Raw genomic sequence first — 17035 nt, forward strand, 5'->3', positions numbered from 1 at the left:
GCCAGTATGGACAACAGTATGGAGATTCCTCAGCAAATTATAATAGAGCTGCTACATGATCCAGCAATTCTGTTCCTAGGAATATACTTGGACAAACTGTAATTCAAAAAGATACATGCACCTCTAGGTTCAGAGCAGCACTATTCATAATAGCCAAGACATGGAAATAACCTAAGTATCTACTGACAGACGAATGAAGATGCGGTGTGTATATATACACACACACACACATATACACACAGTGGAACACTACTCAGCCATAAAAGGAGTGAAATAACCCCATTTGCAGCAACATGGATGGACCTAGAGATTCCCATACTAAGTGATGTAGGTCAGACAGAAAGACAAGTATCATATGACGTCACCCATGGAATCTAAAATACGACACAAATGAACCTATCTATGAAACAGAAACAGGTTCTCAGATGTAGAGAGCAGATTTGTGGTTGTCAAATGTATGTGGCTAAAGTACCATACATTTGAAGGCTCTGAAGGCTCTGGGGAGGCTCTTCCCTGCTCACTTGCACTGTTGGCAGGGGAGGGATGCCTTGGGAGTCTGGGATTAGCAGATGCAAACTATTACATATAAAATGGATAAACAACAAGGTCGTACTGTATCCCAGGGAACTATATTCAGTATCCTGGGATACACCATAATATCCCATGAAAGAAAATATTGTACAGCAGAAATTAATGCAACATTGTAAATCAACTATACTTTAATAAAATAAAAATTTTTAAACATCATTTTTCAAAAACACAGATTTCTCATAAATGTAGAAATTAAGGACTAGTAGAAGAAAAACTCATTTAAACAGTGATGAGCAAGGAAAACACTGTGCAATCTCAACCTTACTACCAAGAAGTTAAGCAAAAGAAAAACATTAAAGGACAAAAACCACTCCTCTGTTCAACACTGAAATCTCCTCCAAAACTCAGATTACAAATAAGAATTGGTTTCACAGTGACGAGCAGTCAGCATCTACATTTTATCCAGAGTAGCTTTTCCACCCCCTCAACCAATCCCCACCCCCAATAGAATACTTTCTTAAAGAGTAGGAGCTGTGTTCTATAACCTCTCTATGACTGCCAGAGCAATTAACAAAGGGTTAATTAATACATCGAGATCATTCAATACACTGACGAAAATATCTACTGACTTATGCTCTGCTTTCAGAGTACAATAAATTCCAGTTCTTATTTACTGAGCACGTATCACTATGCTGGGGACAAAAGGAGACGCAAAAACAAGTAAGACACGATCCCTGTTCAAAGAGATCTTCTAAATACAAGCAGCTATAACAAAGCAGAATCAGTGCTAATACAGATGCAGAAGTAACATGTTCTCACACCAGAGGAAGGCTGGGGGACTTAAACCTAGGAAGGAGAGGTCTTCAAAAAAGTGGTGGGCTTCAAGCCAGATACCAAAGTCCTAAACTACACTGATGAAATAATTACAAAGGATGCTGCCAGGATATTTATATTTTTCAGTGTTTTTAAACATTTGCAAGTAGCATTTACTCAGCATGCACTCTTATTTATTCATTAAAGCGGCTTATCTACTAGGCAAAACGTCATTAACCTGGCTTGAGTCACATTATTTAAACGAATCATATCTTACTTTAAAACATTCAAAAGTTGAGACCAGCTATCAACATAATAGACATGGATTACTACACTTTTATTGTTCTACCAAAAGTCATTCGGCTCATTAAACAAAAACATTAAAAAACATTTTTCCACTTCATGATTTTACACTTACTCTGGCCCTGGCCAAAGTAACTAAGGAATGTTTGGGATTGATTTAGAGACTGCCTCTCCCAGGCAGTTTAATTTTTATATCATAAAAATCTTTTGTTTCTCAAATTCTTTGACTCGATCAATGTTTATTCAACATGGGTCTGAGGCAGAGCAAAGTAATATTGTCAGGTGGAAGATATTTGAGTGCTTATAACAAAACAATTCAGAAAGTGTAACTCTGAGTATCCGCTATGCACTGAGTATTCTAGTAGAATAAATGCTTTAGAAGGCAGAGCCTCTATCACCCCTGTGATACTCTTAAAGTCTTTGTGGGGAAAAACAGCCTTGAAAAGGATCACTACAGGGACTTTCCTGGTGGTCCGGTGGCTAAGACTCCTCACCCTCAATGCAGGGGCCTGGGTTCAATCCCTGAGTCAGGGAAGTAGATCCCACATGCCACAGATATGACTTGGCGCAGCCAAATAAATACATTTTTAAAATGAACAGGTTCACTACAAAATACTGAAGAATCACAAGACTAGAGGCTTTCTTAAGGTTTCTTTTTTCCCCCCTAATGATGCCAAAAGATAAGGCAGCTATCTCATCCATCACCCTAGAAAGATCAAATTACCCGCTTTAAAAGCTTCACTAAAGGATATATGTATAACTGATTCACTTTACAGCAGACACTAACAAGACACTGTGAATCAACTATACTCCAATAAAAAAAGACAAGAACAAAACTTGACTGAAATGTGTTGCTTCACAAACTAGCACATTCTGGGTTTTATACAGTTTTGCAGGAGACTGGAAGGGTAGGCCAGGGGCTGTGTGGGGGTGGATTTAGAGACAGGAAGCATGGTGTGGAAGAGACAGACAGGACATTAGGAACAGGACATCAAGGAACACAGGACATTCCTGAGTTTAGGACATAATTTGGAAAAGTAAGTGCACTGCTTTCCTCTAATTAAGAAGGATTTTCACAGTGATGACAGCTTTGAATTGAGGAATTGGTTACTAAAGGAATGGTTTATCAGCATGTGTTCTGGGAGTCACCAAGGAAAGTCAGAAGTGAGTTCATTAACAGAGGGAGCAGTTGGTCTCTTTACGCTTTTATGGAATTATTCTTGCTTCCTCCCCTCTGGAGGTTTTCTAAGAACGGACATTCACCCTGAGTTCTGAGGGCTACATGCAGTCCTGAGTTTACTACATGATCTGGAACAGAACAGATCAACTACAGAGGCCAAACTGAACATGTTCTTGCTGCCTAAAGTCTCCTTCCTTCCCAAGTAGACTACTACAGTGTTGGGAAAACTTCTTGTTAGAGAGTCAATTTTTGAATCCATGAGGCTTACTCAGTGAACTCAGCACATTCTCCCAGGCAAGATTCAAGGCCACAAGGAAACATCTGTCTATCCTCCCAATAGTCACTTACACTATTTTTACCAGATGTTCTGAATCTGATCCAGTAACACACAGAGACCAGAATTCTCTCTGACTCAAAGGTAATAAATCCAACGCCCACAAATTTAACATCTCGCCAAAATGTGTATTTCGATCATTTCAGGGAGAGTATCATATCTCATTGATTCAAGTAATGCCAACATATTTAAGTCCCTAAAATTATTGTATGTAATTTTCATTAATGTACTTGAAAATTGTAAAAAAGAAAAGAAATAGTGAAGAAGAAAATAAAGAGTCCTTACACAAATCAAATGGGACTCCACTTTTTGTCTTTTAGATTGGGGAAAAATAGAAGATTTGATGAAACCAGTTGCTGGTGGAGATGGGGGAAAAACGGTACTTTGTAACCAGTTGAGAAGAAAACAGATTAGTACCATCTGTCTGGAGAACAACCTGACATCCAGTAAAATAGAAAATACACATGTACTTTGACTTAGCTGTTCCATCACTGGGAATCCAATCTATAGACCTGTCTACAAACATTCATCAAGATTATCCATAAGGATATTAACCACAACATTTCTGTTTGGTATGCACCACGTGGCATGTGGAATCTTAGTTCCTGACCAGAGATCAAACCCACACACTCAGCTGTGGAAGCGCAGAGCCTTAATCACTGAACCACGAGGGAAGTCTCTACAACATTTAAAATAATAATAATAATTAAATAAGTCATAGCACTATCACATGACAGAATACAAAAAAAGGGAGATAAATTGATGCTGATATGAAAAACAGATCTCTAGATTAAAAAAGCAAGTTGCAGAGTAATGTACATACACATATTAATTTGATTTATAAAAAAAGTTTATACAACTAAGTAGGAAATCCTGCACAATTTTTATTTCTTTGTACTGTCTATTTAAAAAATAACACCCAACATGTTATTTCAAAAGAAATGAGAGAAAAGAAATTGTCAGTTTTAAGAGGTATTCTGAGCACCATTTTTATTTTCTAGAGACATACAAGGAATTGCTAACAGTGGCATCTTAAGCCAACGGAACTCAGTGGAGAAAAAAGGCAGGATACCTGTATGAGCTGTCTGAATCTTTTTAAGCCATGGGCATGTACTGTGTTTATAATTTAAAAAATAATAAGGGAGTTCCCTGGCGGTCCAGTGGTTAGGACTCAGTATCTTCACTGCTATGGCCTGGGTTCAATCCCAGGTCAGGGAACTAAGATCCCATAAGCTGTGTGGCCAAAAATGAAAAAGAAAAAAAAAAAAAAAAAAAGTAAAAAACAGAACAAGTACCACTATTAAAAACCAGGAAGCATAAACAGATTGGAGAAGGCTTCAAAGCTAACTCTTGGAATGAATCTTTAGAACACAGGTAAGAGTGATGATCAGGCATTCAAAGCAAAGGTGAAAGCACGCTGCCTCTCAAGAAAACACTGAGCGTCACCCTGTGCTAGAGGCCACGAGGGCCCTGGGGGTGACCGAGCACAGGGTGTCCGAGCAGCTCCACTCACCTGTTGTTCAAGGCTCCCCCAAAGTCACAGTCACAAGGTCGACATCCATCCAAGTCATTGCTTAAGCCCCAGTGCTCTGGCTGCAGAACAAAAGATTAAACATCTAAAGAGGGGTTCCTGTAATTACACAATAGACCCAGCAAGAGACAAGTTATGGCGTGTTTGGATGATGTTCCACCAAACGCTCATTTGCACTGTGAAAGCTGAAAGCCTACACAAGGCATGAGTATTCTAGAATAAAGAACCGCAAGCTGCAGATCACTGGGGTCAGAGAAGATTGCACATAGCCACATGGTAACCCCAGAACAGAGCAGTTTCTTTGCCCTGCAAATAACCTTCATCCAAAAATTAACATGAGCTGGCGGCAAATATGCCGATTTTCTTTAGAATTTCTCTGGCAGTAAGTCAGTAATTATGAAAGCAATCACAAGAATGTTTTAAAAGATATAAAATAATTTTTAAAATTACCTTCATAAATATTCTCCAGATCACCATAGTGAACTTTTGGTCTACTTCCTTCCAGATTTTGTTTTTCTTGATGAACTTTTTCCCTACATAATCAAGATACTACTCACATCCTGTGGCTTTTTTTCACACCAGCATAAGCATTTCCTCCTTGTGTTACCATCATTTTCAATAGCAACAAAATATCATACTGTTTTGTTGTTGCTTAGTTGTTAAGCCCTGTCCAGCTCTTTGCTTTCACATAGACTGTAGTCCACCAGGATTCTCTGTCCATGGGATTTCCCAGGCAAGAATACTGGAGTGGGTTGCCATTTCTTCCTCCAAGGGATCTTACCAACCCAGGGATCAAACTGGTGTCTCCTGCACTGGCAGGTGGATTTCTTTTTTTACTGCTGTGCCAGCAGGGAAACCATCACACTGTATAGAAACCCCCAAATTTATTTAAATATTTTTCCTACTGTTGCTTCCAAGTGTTTTTTGCTATTAATAAAAGATGCCATGCGTCTTCTAGTGAATTCATCTTTGACCAATTTTCTAATTATTTCATGAGGATAGATCCCCAGATGTGGAATTACTGGGTAAAAGGGTATGCACATTTCTACAGGCAATGGATACACATCTCCAAAACACTTTTTGCAAAGTATGAGCCAATCTGTATTTTCATCACCAGCACCCGAGTACCAGCCATTCATTATGACTTCACTTATTAGTTGGCATTACCATTAAAAAAAAACTTGTTAGTTTTGTCTGTAAAAATAGTACTTCACTCTGGTTTTATTTTACAGTTCTAGTAGTAATGGTGAATATCTTGACAAAATTATTCATTAGTAATTTCTTTTTTGTGCATCGTCTACTAGTAGCTTTTATGATTTACATAAAAGGGTGATGGCAGAACCTACAAAACAACTGTGAAAATCATTCTCTACTGGAACACTATATTCACAAACCACCCATCCCATGTAGTTAGGATTTACCTACCAGACACTGGTCACAATGCTGTCCTGTCACCAGACGCTTACAGTAGCAGTAACCAGTCTCAGAATCACAAGGATTCCCGCCAGGAATCGTTCCCAGAGGATTGCAAGCACAAGCTTCATTAAAGATAAAATGAAGCAAAGAAACACAAGCCAAGTGAGTCTGTAGTCATCAACACGATAAAGAATTGCCAGGTAAAATGGGAATTATGTGCACATGAGAACTCCCAAACTTTTTAACACAAATGCTTACATTTACAACCAAATGGATCTTCAGCGCTTAAACCATAGAAGCCTTCTTTGCAGATGTCACAATGTTCTCCTTCCACGTATAATTTACACCGACACTGACCAGCAATGAGACCGACAGAAAAGTCCGTGTAGCTGTCACAGATTCCCCCGTTCTGAGAACCCGCTGGGTCACATGTGCATTCTAAGGATGAGAAGCACCAGGTAACACAATGTATGTGTCTGCAGAGATACCTATGTTCCCTTCATCCCTCCAAATTTCACAAAAATAGACCAAAGGCTGGATTACCAACTAAGTGCCACTCCCAGCATCCTATATAGCGGCTAAAATAAGGCTAGGTCTGAGTCCTGAGAGGAGGATGGTTACTACTGGACTATTCAAGCTGAAAGGTGACCCAAACAGACCCCCCTCTCTGCCCACCCCATCGTGACCTTCTCCCACGTACGTTCACAGAGACTAGGATCTCGGACGTCTCTCTCCGGGTGCTGGTAGTAAAACGGTTTGCACTGCTCACAACTGCGCCCCATTGTGTTGTGCTGACAGTCATCACACACCCCTCCGCTGACGTTGCCAGTGGCCAAGTAGACTGCCATGTCGAAGTGGCATGAGCTGGAGTGTTCGTTGCAGTTACACTCTGCAAAACAAGACCTACGTCAGGAAAAATCTTTTCAATCTACTTACCAGTGGAGGAGAAGGGGACGACAGAGGATGAGACGGTTGGATGGCATCACCGACCCAATGGACATGAGTCTGAGCAAACTCCGGGAGACAGTGAAGGACAGGGAAGCCCACACGCTGTAGTTCACAGGGTCGCCAAGAGTCAGATACAACCAAGGGACTGAACAAGAAAAATCAGTGGAGGCTGGGATTGGTGGGAAGGAATCTCATTCTGGAAACTGGGGATGAAGCTCAGGCAAAACGGCAACTAAGAAGGCACTGGCGGTGAAAAAAACACATCTGCTTATGACATCAGTTTAAATCCTAAATCATGCTGGAAACCTTCCAAGTGTGACCTTTATGGAATAACCTCATTTGCCCTCTTTGGAAGAGAATGGGCTATAAAAAGTGTAAAAGCTCTGAGGGAAGTCCCCTCGCAGGCTCACCCACAGGAAGGCTGCGCTGCACGGAGGACACGTTTGGGTCATGTGCAGAGCGGGACGGGAATACATCACTCCAGAGGGTTTTCTAGGCGATATGTTCCTGGGGAAGCCTGTCTGGGCTCTTGGCTTTGAGGAACATGGTATGAAGGCTGGGTTCTCTTCTTCCCCATTCCTACCACCACCCTAGGCCAGGCTCTATGAATCAGACCCTTAACAGCCATCAAGCCAGTCTTCTTGGGTTAGTCTGTTTCTCCTCTAGCCTGTTTGGCAGAGTCCTCTTGGTCCAACCCAGCTTTAACCATCTCCCTCTCATGCTCAACTATCCTCATCGACTCCTCGTATCTTCTCACAAGGAAGCTTAACTCAATTGGATTCTCAAAGGGCTCTGCAACTGGTCTTATCTATCTTACAGGGAGGGACTGTGTCATCTTGCCTTGGATGCATTGGTTTAGTTAAACCCTGGAATCACAGAATCATGAATTAAACCACAATATCATGAGAATGTCCTTGGAGCCTTGTGCTTTGTTCTCCTTATCTGAACTCCCTTCCACCTTCCCCCTGCTTTCCTCTCTTTACCTAAACAATCCTAACTACTTGCTAGGGCCCAGCTGATTGTCCTTACTAACAAAAGGACACTGACCACTCCAGCCCTCACTGGTTTCTGAGCTCCTAGAACTGTCCTCAGAGGGGTCAGAGGCAGGCATGCTTGCAGGGATAATCATCTATCAGCATCACTGTGTGAGGTGGGGAGGGTGGTGGTTTTCAAACTTCCCCTCTGCCTAGAGAATAGCACCAGGAGGGATGGTGGATGGATGGATGGAAGGAGGCCACAGGCTGCACCTGGGTTGGCACAGAACAAGGCTGACAAGTACTCCATCTCTCTTAGACCTTATGGATCCACCACACCATCGTTTTCATTCATTTTTCTCTCAGTCATCTGGCCTTAAAAAAAATGCAATGTTACAGGTGGCACACAACGTCTGCCAAACACATGGTTGCTGCTTAATAAATGCTAGTTGATTAATTTGAGTGGATAATGGCTTCCTAGGAGTATTAGGGTAAGGCTGGGAAAAGGGTAGTAACTTTTCTTCCGTTTGCAAAATAGTGTACTATTATAGCACGTCTACTCAGAAAATGGATCCTGGGGTCTGAATTGATTCTAAACATCCCTTTGCCTAAGACTTACTTCTTTTTTCTCTTGTTATTTTGGTACCGCTGCATATCTTACAGGACTTTAGTTTCCCAACCAGGGACTTTCACCACCCTTGGCAGTGAATTCCCCGCCTGAGACTTACTTTTACAGGCATTGCTGTTTCGACCTTCAGCGGGTCTCCAAGGTAAATCATGGTAGAAATCCATGCACTGTTCACAGTTTAAGCCCTTGGTGTTATGCCTGCACATGCAGTGTCCGTGAACCTGGAAAGTTACAAAAATAGGAAAGAGCCAAGTAAGAGATATACTAACGGCCAGACCTTCCCCACAAGCAGTGGAAAATCATACTCATAAATATCATACCTTTTTCATACTCATCTCTACCTCACTACAATGAGGCTTTCTTTGTTTTTATTTTCTAATTTTCTGTTTCAGTTTTAATTCTTTTCCCCCTTATATTTTGGCTGCATGAGGCATGCGGAATCTTAGTTTCCAGACCAGGGACCAAACTCATGTCCCCTGCAGCGAAAGAATGGAATCGTAACCACTGAACAATCAGGGGAAGTCCTGCTTTGTTTTTATTTTGTCCCTTCCCACTGTGAGTCCTGTCTTGATGGCTTTAATTCCCATTTCTAGGAACAGTTTCTACTGTATAATAGGTACTCAATAAATATTTCTATTGAAGTATTGATCTAAAAAAACACAGAAGAGCAAAATTAGCCATTTAAGAATTTTTTAAGTTTAAAAAAAATTAGTATAATAGAAATCAACAAAAGTTATAGTGGAGAACTAAATGTGTATACATCACCGGGAGCAATTTAATTTCCTGCAACTGTTACCCCACACCATACAAAAGACAGGTTTTCTCTGCTTGCTTTGCTTGGTTTTTGACTTCTGGCTCAGCACTTAAAAAACATTTTTTCAACCCAAAATGAGATTTTAAGAATTAATCAGTTGCCATATTTACATTTTCAAGGAAAAAAATATAACACATCAGAAAAAGAAGCAGGGTATTTTTTTTGAGGAAGGGCCCACAATGTGTTCTTTTGCACACACCACCTGTCACACTCGAGCCCCTAAGGCACATCAATGATAAATCAATACTTCTCACCCAGCAAATATGCATGTACACCCATCCCTCACCTAACACTAGTTTTTACAGAATGGAATTCAGAAACAAGACAGACAGGTCCACTCTGAACCCACCTTGACAGGAGTGTGATTAGAAGACTAAAATCCTCTAATTACAAGGTAGTTTCACACAGACTGAAAAACAGTCCCAAAGCCCACACCAAGGACTCCAGAGCATCTGAATCAAGATGTACCATTAGATGCACGGTAGTGACAGGACTGGAGAAGGCAACGGCACCCACTCCAGGACTCTTGCCTGGAGAATCCCAGGGACGGGGGAGCCTGGTGGGCTGCAGTCCATGGGATCGCTAGGAGTCAGACGTGACTGAGCGACTTCACTTTCACTTTTCACTTTCAAGCATTGGAGAAGGAAATGGCAACCCACTCCAGTGTTCTTGCCTGGAGAATCCCAGGGACGGGGGAGCCTGGTGGGCTGTCGTCTATGGGGTCACACAGAGTTGGACACAACTGAAGTGACTTAGCAGCAGCAGTGACAGGACTACAAGAGGTTAGCTACACACAGGATTTGTTACACTGAGAAGTAATTATCATCTACCTGGCACTCTCTGTAAGATGGAACAATAAGCTTAGAAGGACCTATTCTCCCTTTAGGCTCTGTTAAAAATTTAACTTTCTCTGTGCAATAAAGGTTCTAACTGGAGGAAAGGGAAGGCAGAAGTTTTAGACAATTGAACACACTCATTCCTGCATCTTCACCTTTTTAGGTGAGGATTAATACTCTTAAAAAGGTCAACAGCAACTAAGCAAGGCACACCTTACATCCAGAAGTGAGGCCCATGGTCCAGTGGAGGCCCTGGTGCACAGTCAGGAGAGTGAGATGTGAATTTCCATTTGCCATGTACTTACTCAAGGCCCTTTGGCGAAAGACTGAAACTCTGGTCTCTTCTAACAGGAATTATCAATTCATTTAGAACTGGAAAAACACCCTAACTTTATCCATCTGGCAAGTAGCCAAGTCCCCCCTTTTAAAATTACATAATTTGAAAACTCAGAGAAAAACAATTATCATATATTAATGCATATATGTGGAATCCAGAAAAATAGTATAGGTGATCTTATTTGCAAGACAGAAATAGACACAGAGAACAAAGGTATGGAAACCAGGGAGGAGTGGTAGGATGAATTGGGAGGCTGGGATTGATATACACACACTACTGACCCTATGTGTAGATCAGATAACTAAGGAGAACCTACTGGATAGCACAGGGAACTCTACTCAGTGCTCTGTGGTAGGGCACAGAGGGAAGGAAATCCAAAAATGAGGGGAAATTATACACACACACACACACACACACGGAGGGCATACCAACCCACTCTAGTATTCTTGCCTAGAGAATTCCACAGACAGAGGATCACATGGGGTCACAAAGAATCTGACACAACTGAAACACCTTAGCACACACGCACGTGTGTATATATATACACATGTAGTTGATGCACTTTGCTGCACAGTAGAACATTGAAAAGTAAACGCCGATTAAAACTAATTTTAAAAATCTGAAAACACAACATAAAAGTGGGAAAAGAATGAAACTTGAAGATCGAGATACAAAGTCCACTGACTCCTAAATGGTATCCCGTGGTTCTAGGTTCAAATTTCCAGTTTCTCTGGGCTGGTGTCCATTTATGGTTTCTGGCATGAAGGCTGGAATGCTTGTGGTTTTTAACCTTCCCTCAAGATGGGACTGTCAGTTGAGAAAATTTTTAATCCTTGTTGTATAAAATGTCTACCATAGAGGCAGCCTGCAGCCACAATTTTCAAAAATTAATTCAGTGTTTGTGAAACGAGTAGTCCTCACATTCTTGCAGTCCAAGAAAATCAGCAAACAGAAAATGAAAAAAATCAACCACTGGGATGGTACAAAAGGCTATTAAATTTAAAGGGAAGTCTGGACAAACTCAAAACCAAAAGGCTTATGCTAAGACTAGCTTCAGTTTGCTTTTAAGAATCACCTGTACAAAGGAGAAGGCTGCCTGGAGCATGTGCTTACCATTCCTTCCACTTCTTCATTGACTCCGTCCACCGGGGCACACTCGCTGGCGTGGCCATAGCAGAAGCAGTTTCCTCGAACCACCATATCGTAAACCGCGTAATAATACTTTTCTCTGATTTCCATTCTGGAATCCAAAAGGTTATCTCCCAAAGTGTGTAGTTTCACAAACTTGATCCTCAAGTTGGTAATTTTTAAGAGATCTACGAAGGTCACCAAGAAGATGAAAAGTTTGATCAAAGAAACAAGACTTTGTTTGCAATTAAGACAACACCTTTCTTCTTTATGGGGCTTCCCTGGTGGCTCAGAGGTTAAAGCGTCTGCCTGGAATGCAGGAGACCCGGGTTCAATCCCTGAGTCGGGAAGATCCCCTGGAGAAGGAAATGGCAGCCCACTCCAGTACTCTTGCCTGGAGAATCCCATGGAGGGAGGAGCCTGGTAGGCTACTAGTCCATGGGGTTGCAAAGAGTCGGACACGACTGACCGACTTCACTTTCACTTTTTCTTCTTTATAGAAACACATGACAAATAAAAATAGCTTATGTAAAGTTTACTTCCGTTTCATGATCTAGATGCATGTTAATAATAAAGTTTAGCCTAAAGTGACAGTGTCTGGAAGAAAGGTTACTCCCTTCTCATTACCATTTAACAAGAACATCTATTCTGTGATGGATTTGTTGGCAGACTGATGTTGTAGAAAAAAGTGTGAAAGTAGAGAAATTTAAGAATGCAGTTGCATGCTTGCCAGAAGCCACTGGCACAGAGTAATCTAAACTACTGCAATACCATCTGGTTCCCACAGCAATTAGTGTTAGTCTCAAAATCAGAAAATTCCATTTAGGTGGGAAAGAATTTATCAAAGCACCCTAATTGTCATTATTATTGTAAGATAGTTAGAAAACATGTTTGTGTTTATTTCTGGAGGAAAAAAATGCTACCTGAAACTTCCCACCAATCAGATGAAACACAAGTTACTAAAATCGATTTGACATGATAAGATAACCATAATCAAGGGACTGACTATCTCAAACAAGTTTTGAAGCACCATTACAATCCACAACTTTTTTGGTCCTTGTTTTATAATACAATTTACCAATATAATTACGAGCCTGACATGACTGAGGTGACTTAGCAGCAGCAGCATGAAGATAAAGGAGTTTAGTATTGGGATGTTGGGGCAGACTGCTTTCCTAAATAGAGGTTCTTGCAGAGAAATGTCTCTTATTTGAACTTTCCTTCCTTTTCCTGGATTTATAGACCAATGCTTATTACAGAAGCGGGGCCATCAATTACATTCTCTAGTAACTTGATAAACCAACAGTCATATAGCCTTCTCCATCAGTATTTTCATTAATCACTAAGTTGCTAAACTTGAATTACTAAAACAGTCTACCTGCCTTCCCCTTTTAGCTCCATAGCCTGAAACTGCTTCTAAGCTTTCCTTTCATTTCTGTCGATGGATTCTTACAATTTACAACACAGGACAATGGGGCATTAGCCCAATACATCAGATACTTTCAAAGCCTAGATACAGTTTTAAATACTTACAACGTATGCACAGCGTACAATGAAGACTATAGAAATAGCTGTGGGTTGAAAGAGAAAGTCTATGAGGCCATGCATTCAACTTAGGCTCTTTGTAAAAGCAAAAGCTAAACAGAGAAATTGTGGTACTACTTCGCTGAATGGAATTTCTGAATGCCAGCATTTTCTCCTGCACAGAATGAGCACAAGTGCCTATTGACAAGAGGCCAAAAAACAAACTTGAAGAGCAGCTGGAGTATTTAGAAACCCTTGAGCTGATCTCTGTGGAAGTCCTCAGAAGAGCAACTGTGCTCCCTTCGAGCTCTCCTGCTATATTTAATGACATCTAAGCCTCAAATTGACTGCCGTTTTAAGAGGCACAATCACTTTTGAAGTGAGTCTTAGAGGACTCAAACAATAGGGACAGCTAAAGAGATACTGTTCCCTTGATCACAAAGTAAATCCAAAGCGTGATCTGTTACAATGGATGCTTGTTTAATATAGAAATAGGTTTTCTGATGCCATTAACAGCCAAACACAATAGAATTCTAATGGCAGCACAATCCCCGAGTAAAACAAGTACCGCCCAAAAGGAACAAACTTAGAGTTCTTTGAAAGACCCAGGAGGTGTTGGTCAAGGAACTTCTTCAGACACTTCTCGCAATTGGATTTTGATAACAGGGAGCACAGGTCTCCCAGAGCACTTAGAAATGACACAAGGCTGAATGTGCCATTAAATATTTGATATTATACTAAGTGACAGGATATCATTTATATGTGGAACCTAATTTTAAAAACTGATACAAATGAACTTATTTACAAAACAGAAAGATTTGTAGATTTTGAAAACAAACTTATGGTTATCAAAGGGAAACATGGCGGGGCAGGGGGCAGGAGAGCTAAATCAGGAGCTTGGGATTAACATGCACACACTGCTGTATATAAGACAGATAACCAACAAGGACTTACTGTATATAGCAGAAGGAACTCTACTCAATATTCTGGGATAACCTATATGAGAAAACAATCTGGAAAATAATGAATATATGTATATCTGAAACACTTTGCTGTACACCTAAAACTAATACAACATGGTAAACCAACTGTACTCCAATAAAAAAATTTTTTTAATAAACTTTAAAAATGTAAAAAATGTGTTTGACGATAGGATGAATAAATTCTGGACCAGAGATGATCTGGGCCACTTGTAAAATTAATTTGAGTGGGGAAACAGTACTTCCTTGGCAATCTTCCCTGGAGTCCTTCAATTCTACTCTTTCATGCAGTGAGTTGGCGGGTTAAGGGTGTGTGTGTGTGTCATGGGGCCTTGGTTCAAATTAGGGGAAGACCAGCAAGACCCTGCCCCACCTCTGCTCAACTGACTGCACCTGAGCAGCTAGAGAGAGGGAGCCTCCCCTTCGCTCTGAGGTGTGGGATCCAGTCTAGAAAAGGTCTGAGTAACAGCTGAAGGCAGCATCAAGAGTGGCAACAGCTTCACAGATCCAGCACTTTCTATGTGTCATTTATATTTATTAACTCATTTTCCTTCCACAACAACCATAAGGTCAATATCACTATCTCCATTTACAGATGAAAAAATAAAGACTAAGAAAAGTTTTACATAAATTCCTTACCTAAGATCACAGAATACACTGGAGCTAGAACTTAAACCCAGCTCTGTTGGACTCCAAAGCCCATTCTTTTAATTAGTGCATTCTGCCTCCCAAGAAGATCAAAATGCATTTTTGTGAAGACATAAGCATGGTTACTGAACAATGGAAAGTCCTCTGAACTGAGAGTCATAACAAGAACGTTTAGGATCCGACATTAAACAGCCAAGTCACTTTATGCGTATTAGTCCAACCCTCTGAGCCTCAGCTGACTCATCTGGAAAATGGAACTACAATCCTCATTGAGCATATTGAGCAAGGTTGAGACTTATGATTTCCCCCAGGATTCTTTCTTTTCTTCTTCCTCTGACAATAAGAGCCCTGGCCACACAGCCACCGGCTAGAGAGGTTTCCCAGCATCTCCTGCAGTGTAGCCAGGGGACTACTTTGCCCAATGGCATGTGAATGGATGTGATGTATGGCTTCTAAGCCACTTGCCTTTCACTTGCCCCTCTTGCAGGTTGGTACAAGGACAAGGTGGGGTTTATCCAAGTCTGACCATGTGGACACAGACTATAAGCCAGAGGGAACTTGGGAACCTGGGTGATCTAATGGCTAGAAGTGCCAGATTTAGCAATAAAAATACAAGGTGCTCAGTTACATTTGAATTTCAGATAAACAACTATTCATTTTGGTACAAATATGAACCAAATATCACATAAGACATGGTTTTTCCTCACCCACAAATATTGCATGAAATATGCTCACACTAGTCACATATATTACAGGGGATATAGTTATGCTAAAAAATAATTTATCGTTTGTCTGAAAATTCATATTGAACAGGGTTTCAGCCTGTATTTTATCTGGTAAGACTGCTTGCTTGTGGCAGGTAAACAGTACTTTATCTGGAAATCCCTCTGGGTGATTCTGTGAGAGAGAAATAAACTTTTTTGTTTGAGACACTGCATTTTGGTGGACACTTTGTTAGCAACATCCTAAAAGTGAAAGTGAAAATCACTCAGTCGTGTTCGACTCTTTGCAACCCTAAGGACTAGCCCACCACGCTCCTCTGTCCATGGGATTCTCCAGGCAAGAATACTGGAGTGGGTTGCCATTCCCTTCTCCAGAGGATTTCCCCAACCCAGGGTTTGAACCCAGGTCTCCTGCATTAAAGGCAGACTGTTTACTGACTGAACTGCCAGGGAAGCTAGCCTGTACCTTAATTATGCATGTGAGCTCAGTCATGTCTAACTCTTTGCAAACCCATGGGTTCTTCTATCTGTGGAATTTTCTAGGTAAGAATACTGGAGCAGGTTGCCATTTCCTTCTCCAGGGTCTCTTTCCAACCCAGGGATTGAAATCATGTCTCTTGTCTCCCTGCATTAGTAGGCAGATGGCTTACCAGGTGAGTCACCAGGGAAGCCTTAATTATACATAGACATAATTATATATGTATACACATAATATATAGGATATATATTAATGTATCACACATACACATATCATATATGACTTTCCAGTTGGTACTAGTGGTAAAGAACCTGCCTACCAATTCAGGAGAACTTAAGAGCTTTGGGTTTGATCCGAGTCGGGAAGGTTCCCTAGAAGAGGGCATGGCAATCCACTCCAGTATTCTTGTCTGGAGAATCCCATGGACAGAGAAGCCTGGTGGGTTATAGTCCACAGGGTCGCAAGGAGTTGGACATGACTGAAGAAACTTAGCACACATACATTATTTTTATATACATACATACATACATTACGTACATTATATATATATATATATAGAGAGAGAGAGAGAATAAAAAAGTAAATAAGGTATTATATGACCAGCATAATGGTTTGAGGACTTATGATATCAACCTTTTACTCTTATCAAAATATGTTCCTGTCAGTGAGGACTTTGATTATTGCCAATTTCAAGAGCTTCTGGTAGAGCACTGCAGAGAAAGAAGGAAATGAAGAGGGTGGATTTAGCACTGAGTATTTAGATTCTGCGTAGCAGTGGTCTGGGTAAACTTTCTCCCATGATTGCTATTTTCCATCCAAGCTTTTATTTGAAAACAGGCTTACTCTGTATCCTTGGACTGTAAGGATCTTCTATTCTGAAAGCAGGATCTAAAGCACGAAATATCACCTA

At 40.8% G+C, this 17035-nt stretch overlaps 1 protein-coding gene across 3 annotated transcripts in view; it reads right to left on the minus strand.

The window, feature by feature from the left end:
* LAMB1 (laminin subunit beta 1) overlaps positions 1–17035 on the minus strand; it is a 76984-nt gene that overhangs the window by 43056 nt on the left and 16893 nt on the right. For all 3 annotated transcript variants that reach the window (XM_069587918.1, XM_069587917.1, XM_069587919.1), the window contains exons 7-13: positions 16969–17032; positions 11759–11961; positions 8759–8879; positions 6809–6997; positions 6367–6546; positions 6118–6230; positions 4675–4754 (exon numbers count right to left, since the gene is read on the minus strand). In XM_069587918.1, the coding sequence (XP_069444019.1) occupies positions 4675–4754; positions 6118–6230; positions 6367–6546; positions 6809–6997; positions 8759–8879; positions 11759–11961; positions 16969–17032 (950 nt within the window). The remainder of the gene's footprint in view (positions 1–4674; positions 4755–6117; positions 6231–6366; positions 6547–6808; positions 6998–8758; positions 8880–11758; positions 11962–16968; positions 17033–17035) is intronic.

Source organism: Ovis canadensis, chromosome 4 (assembly GCF_042477335.2).
Source record: "Ovis canadensis isolate MfBH-ARS-UI-01 breed Bighorn chromosome 4, ARS-UI_OviCan_v2, whole genome shotgun sequence".
Taxonomy (NCBI): domain Eukaryota; kingdom Metazoa; phylum Chordata; class Mammalia; order Artiodactyla; family Bovidae; genus Ovis; species Ovis canadensis.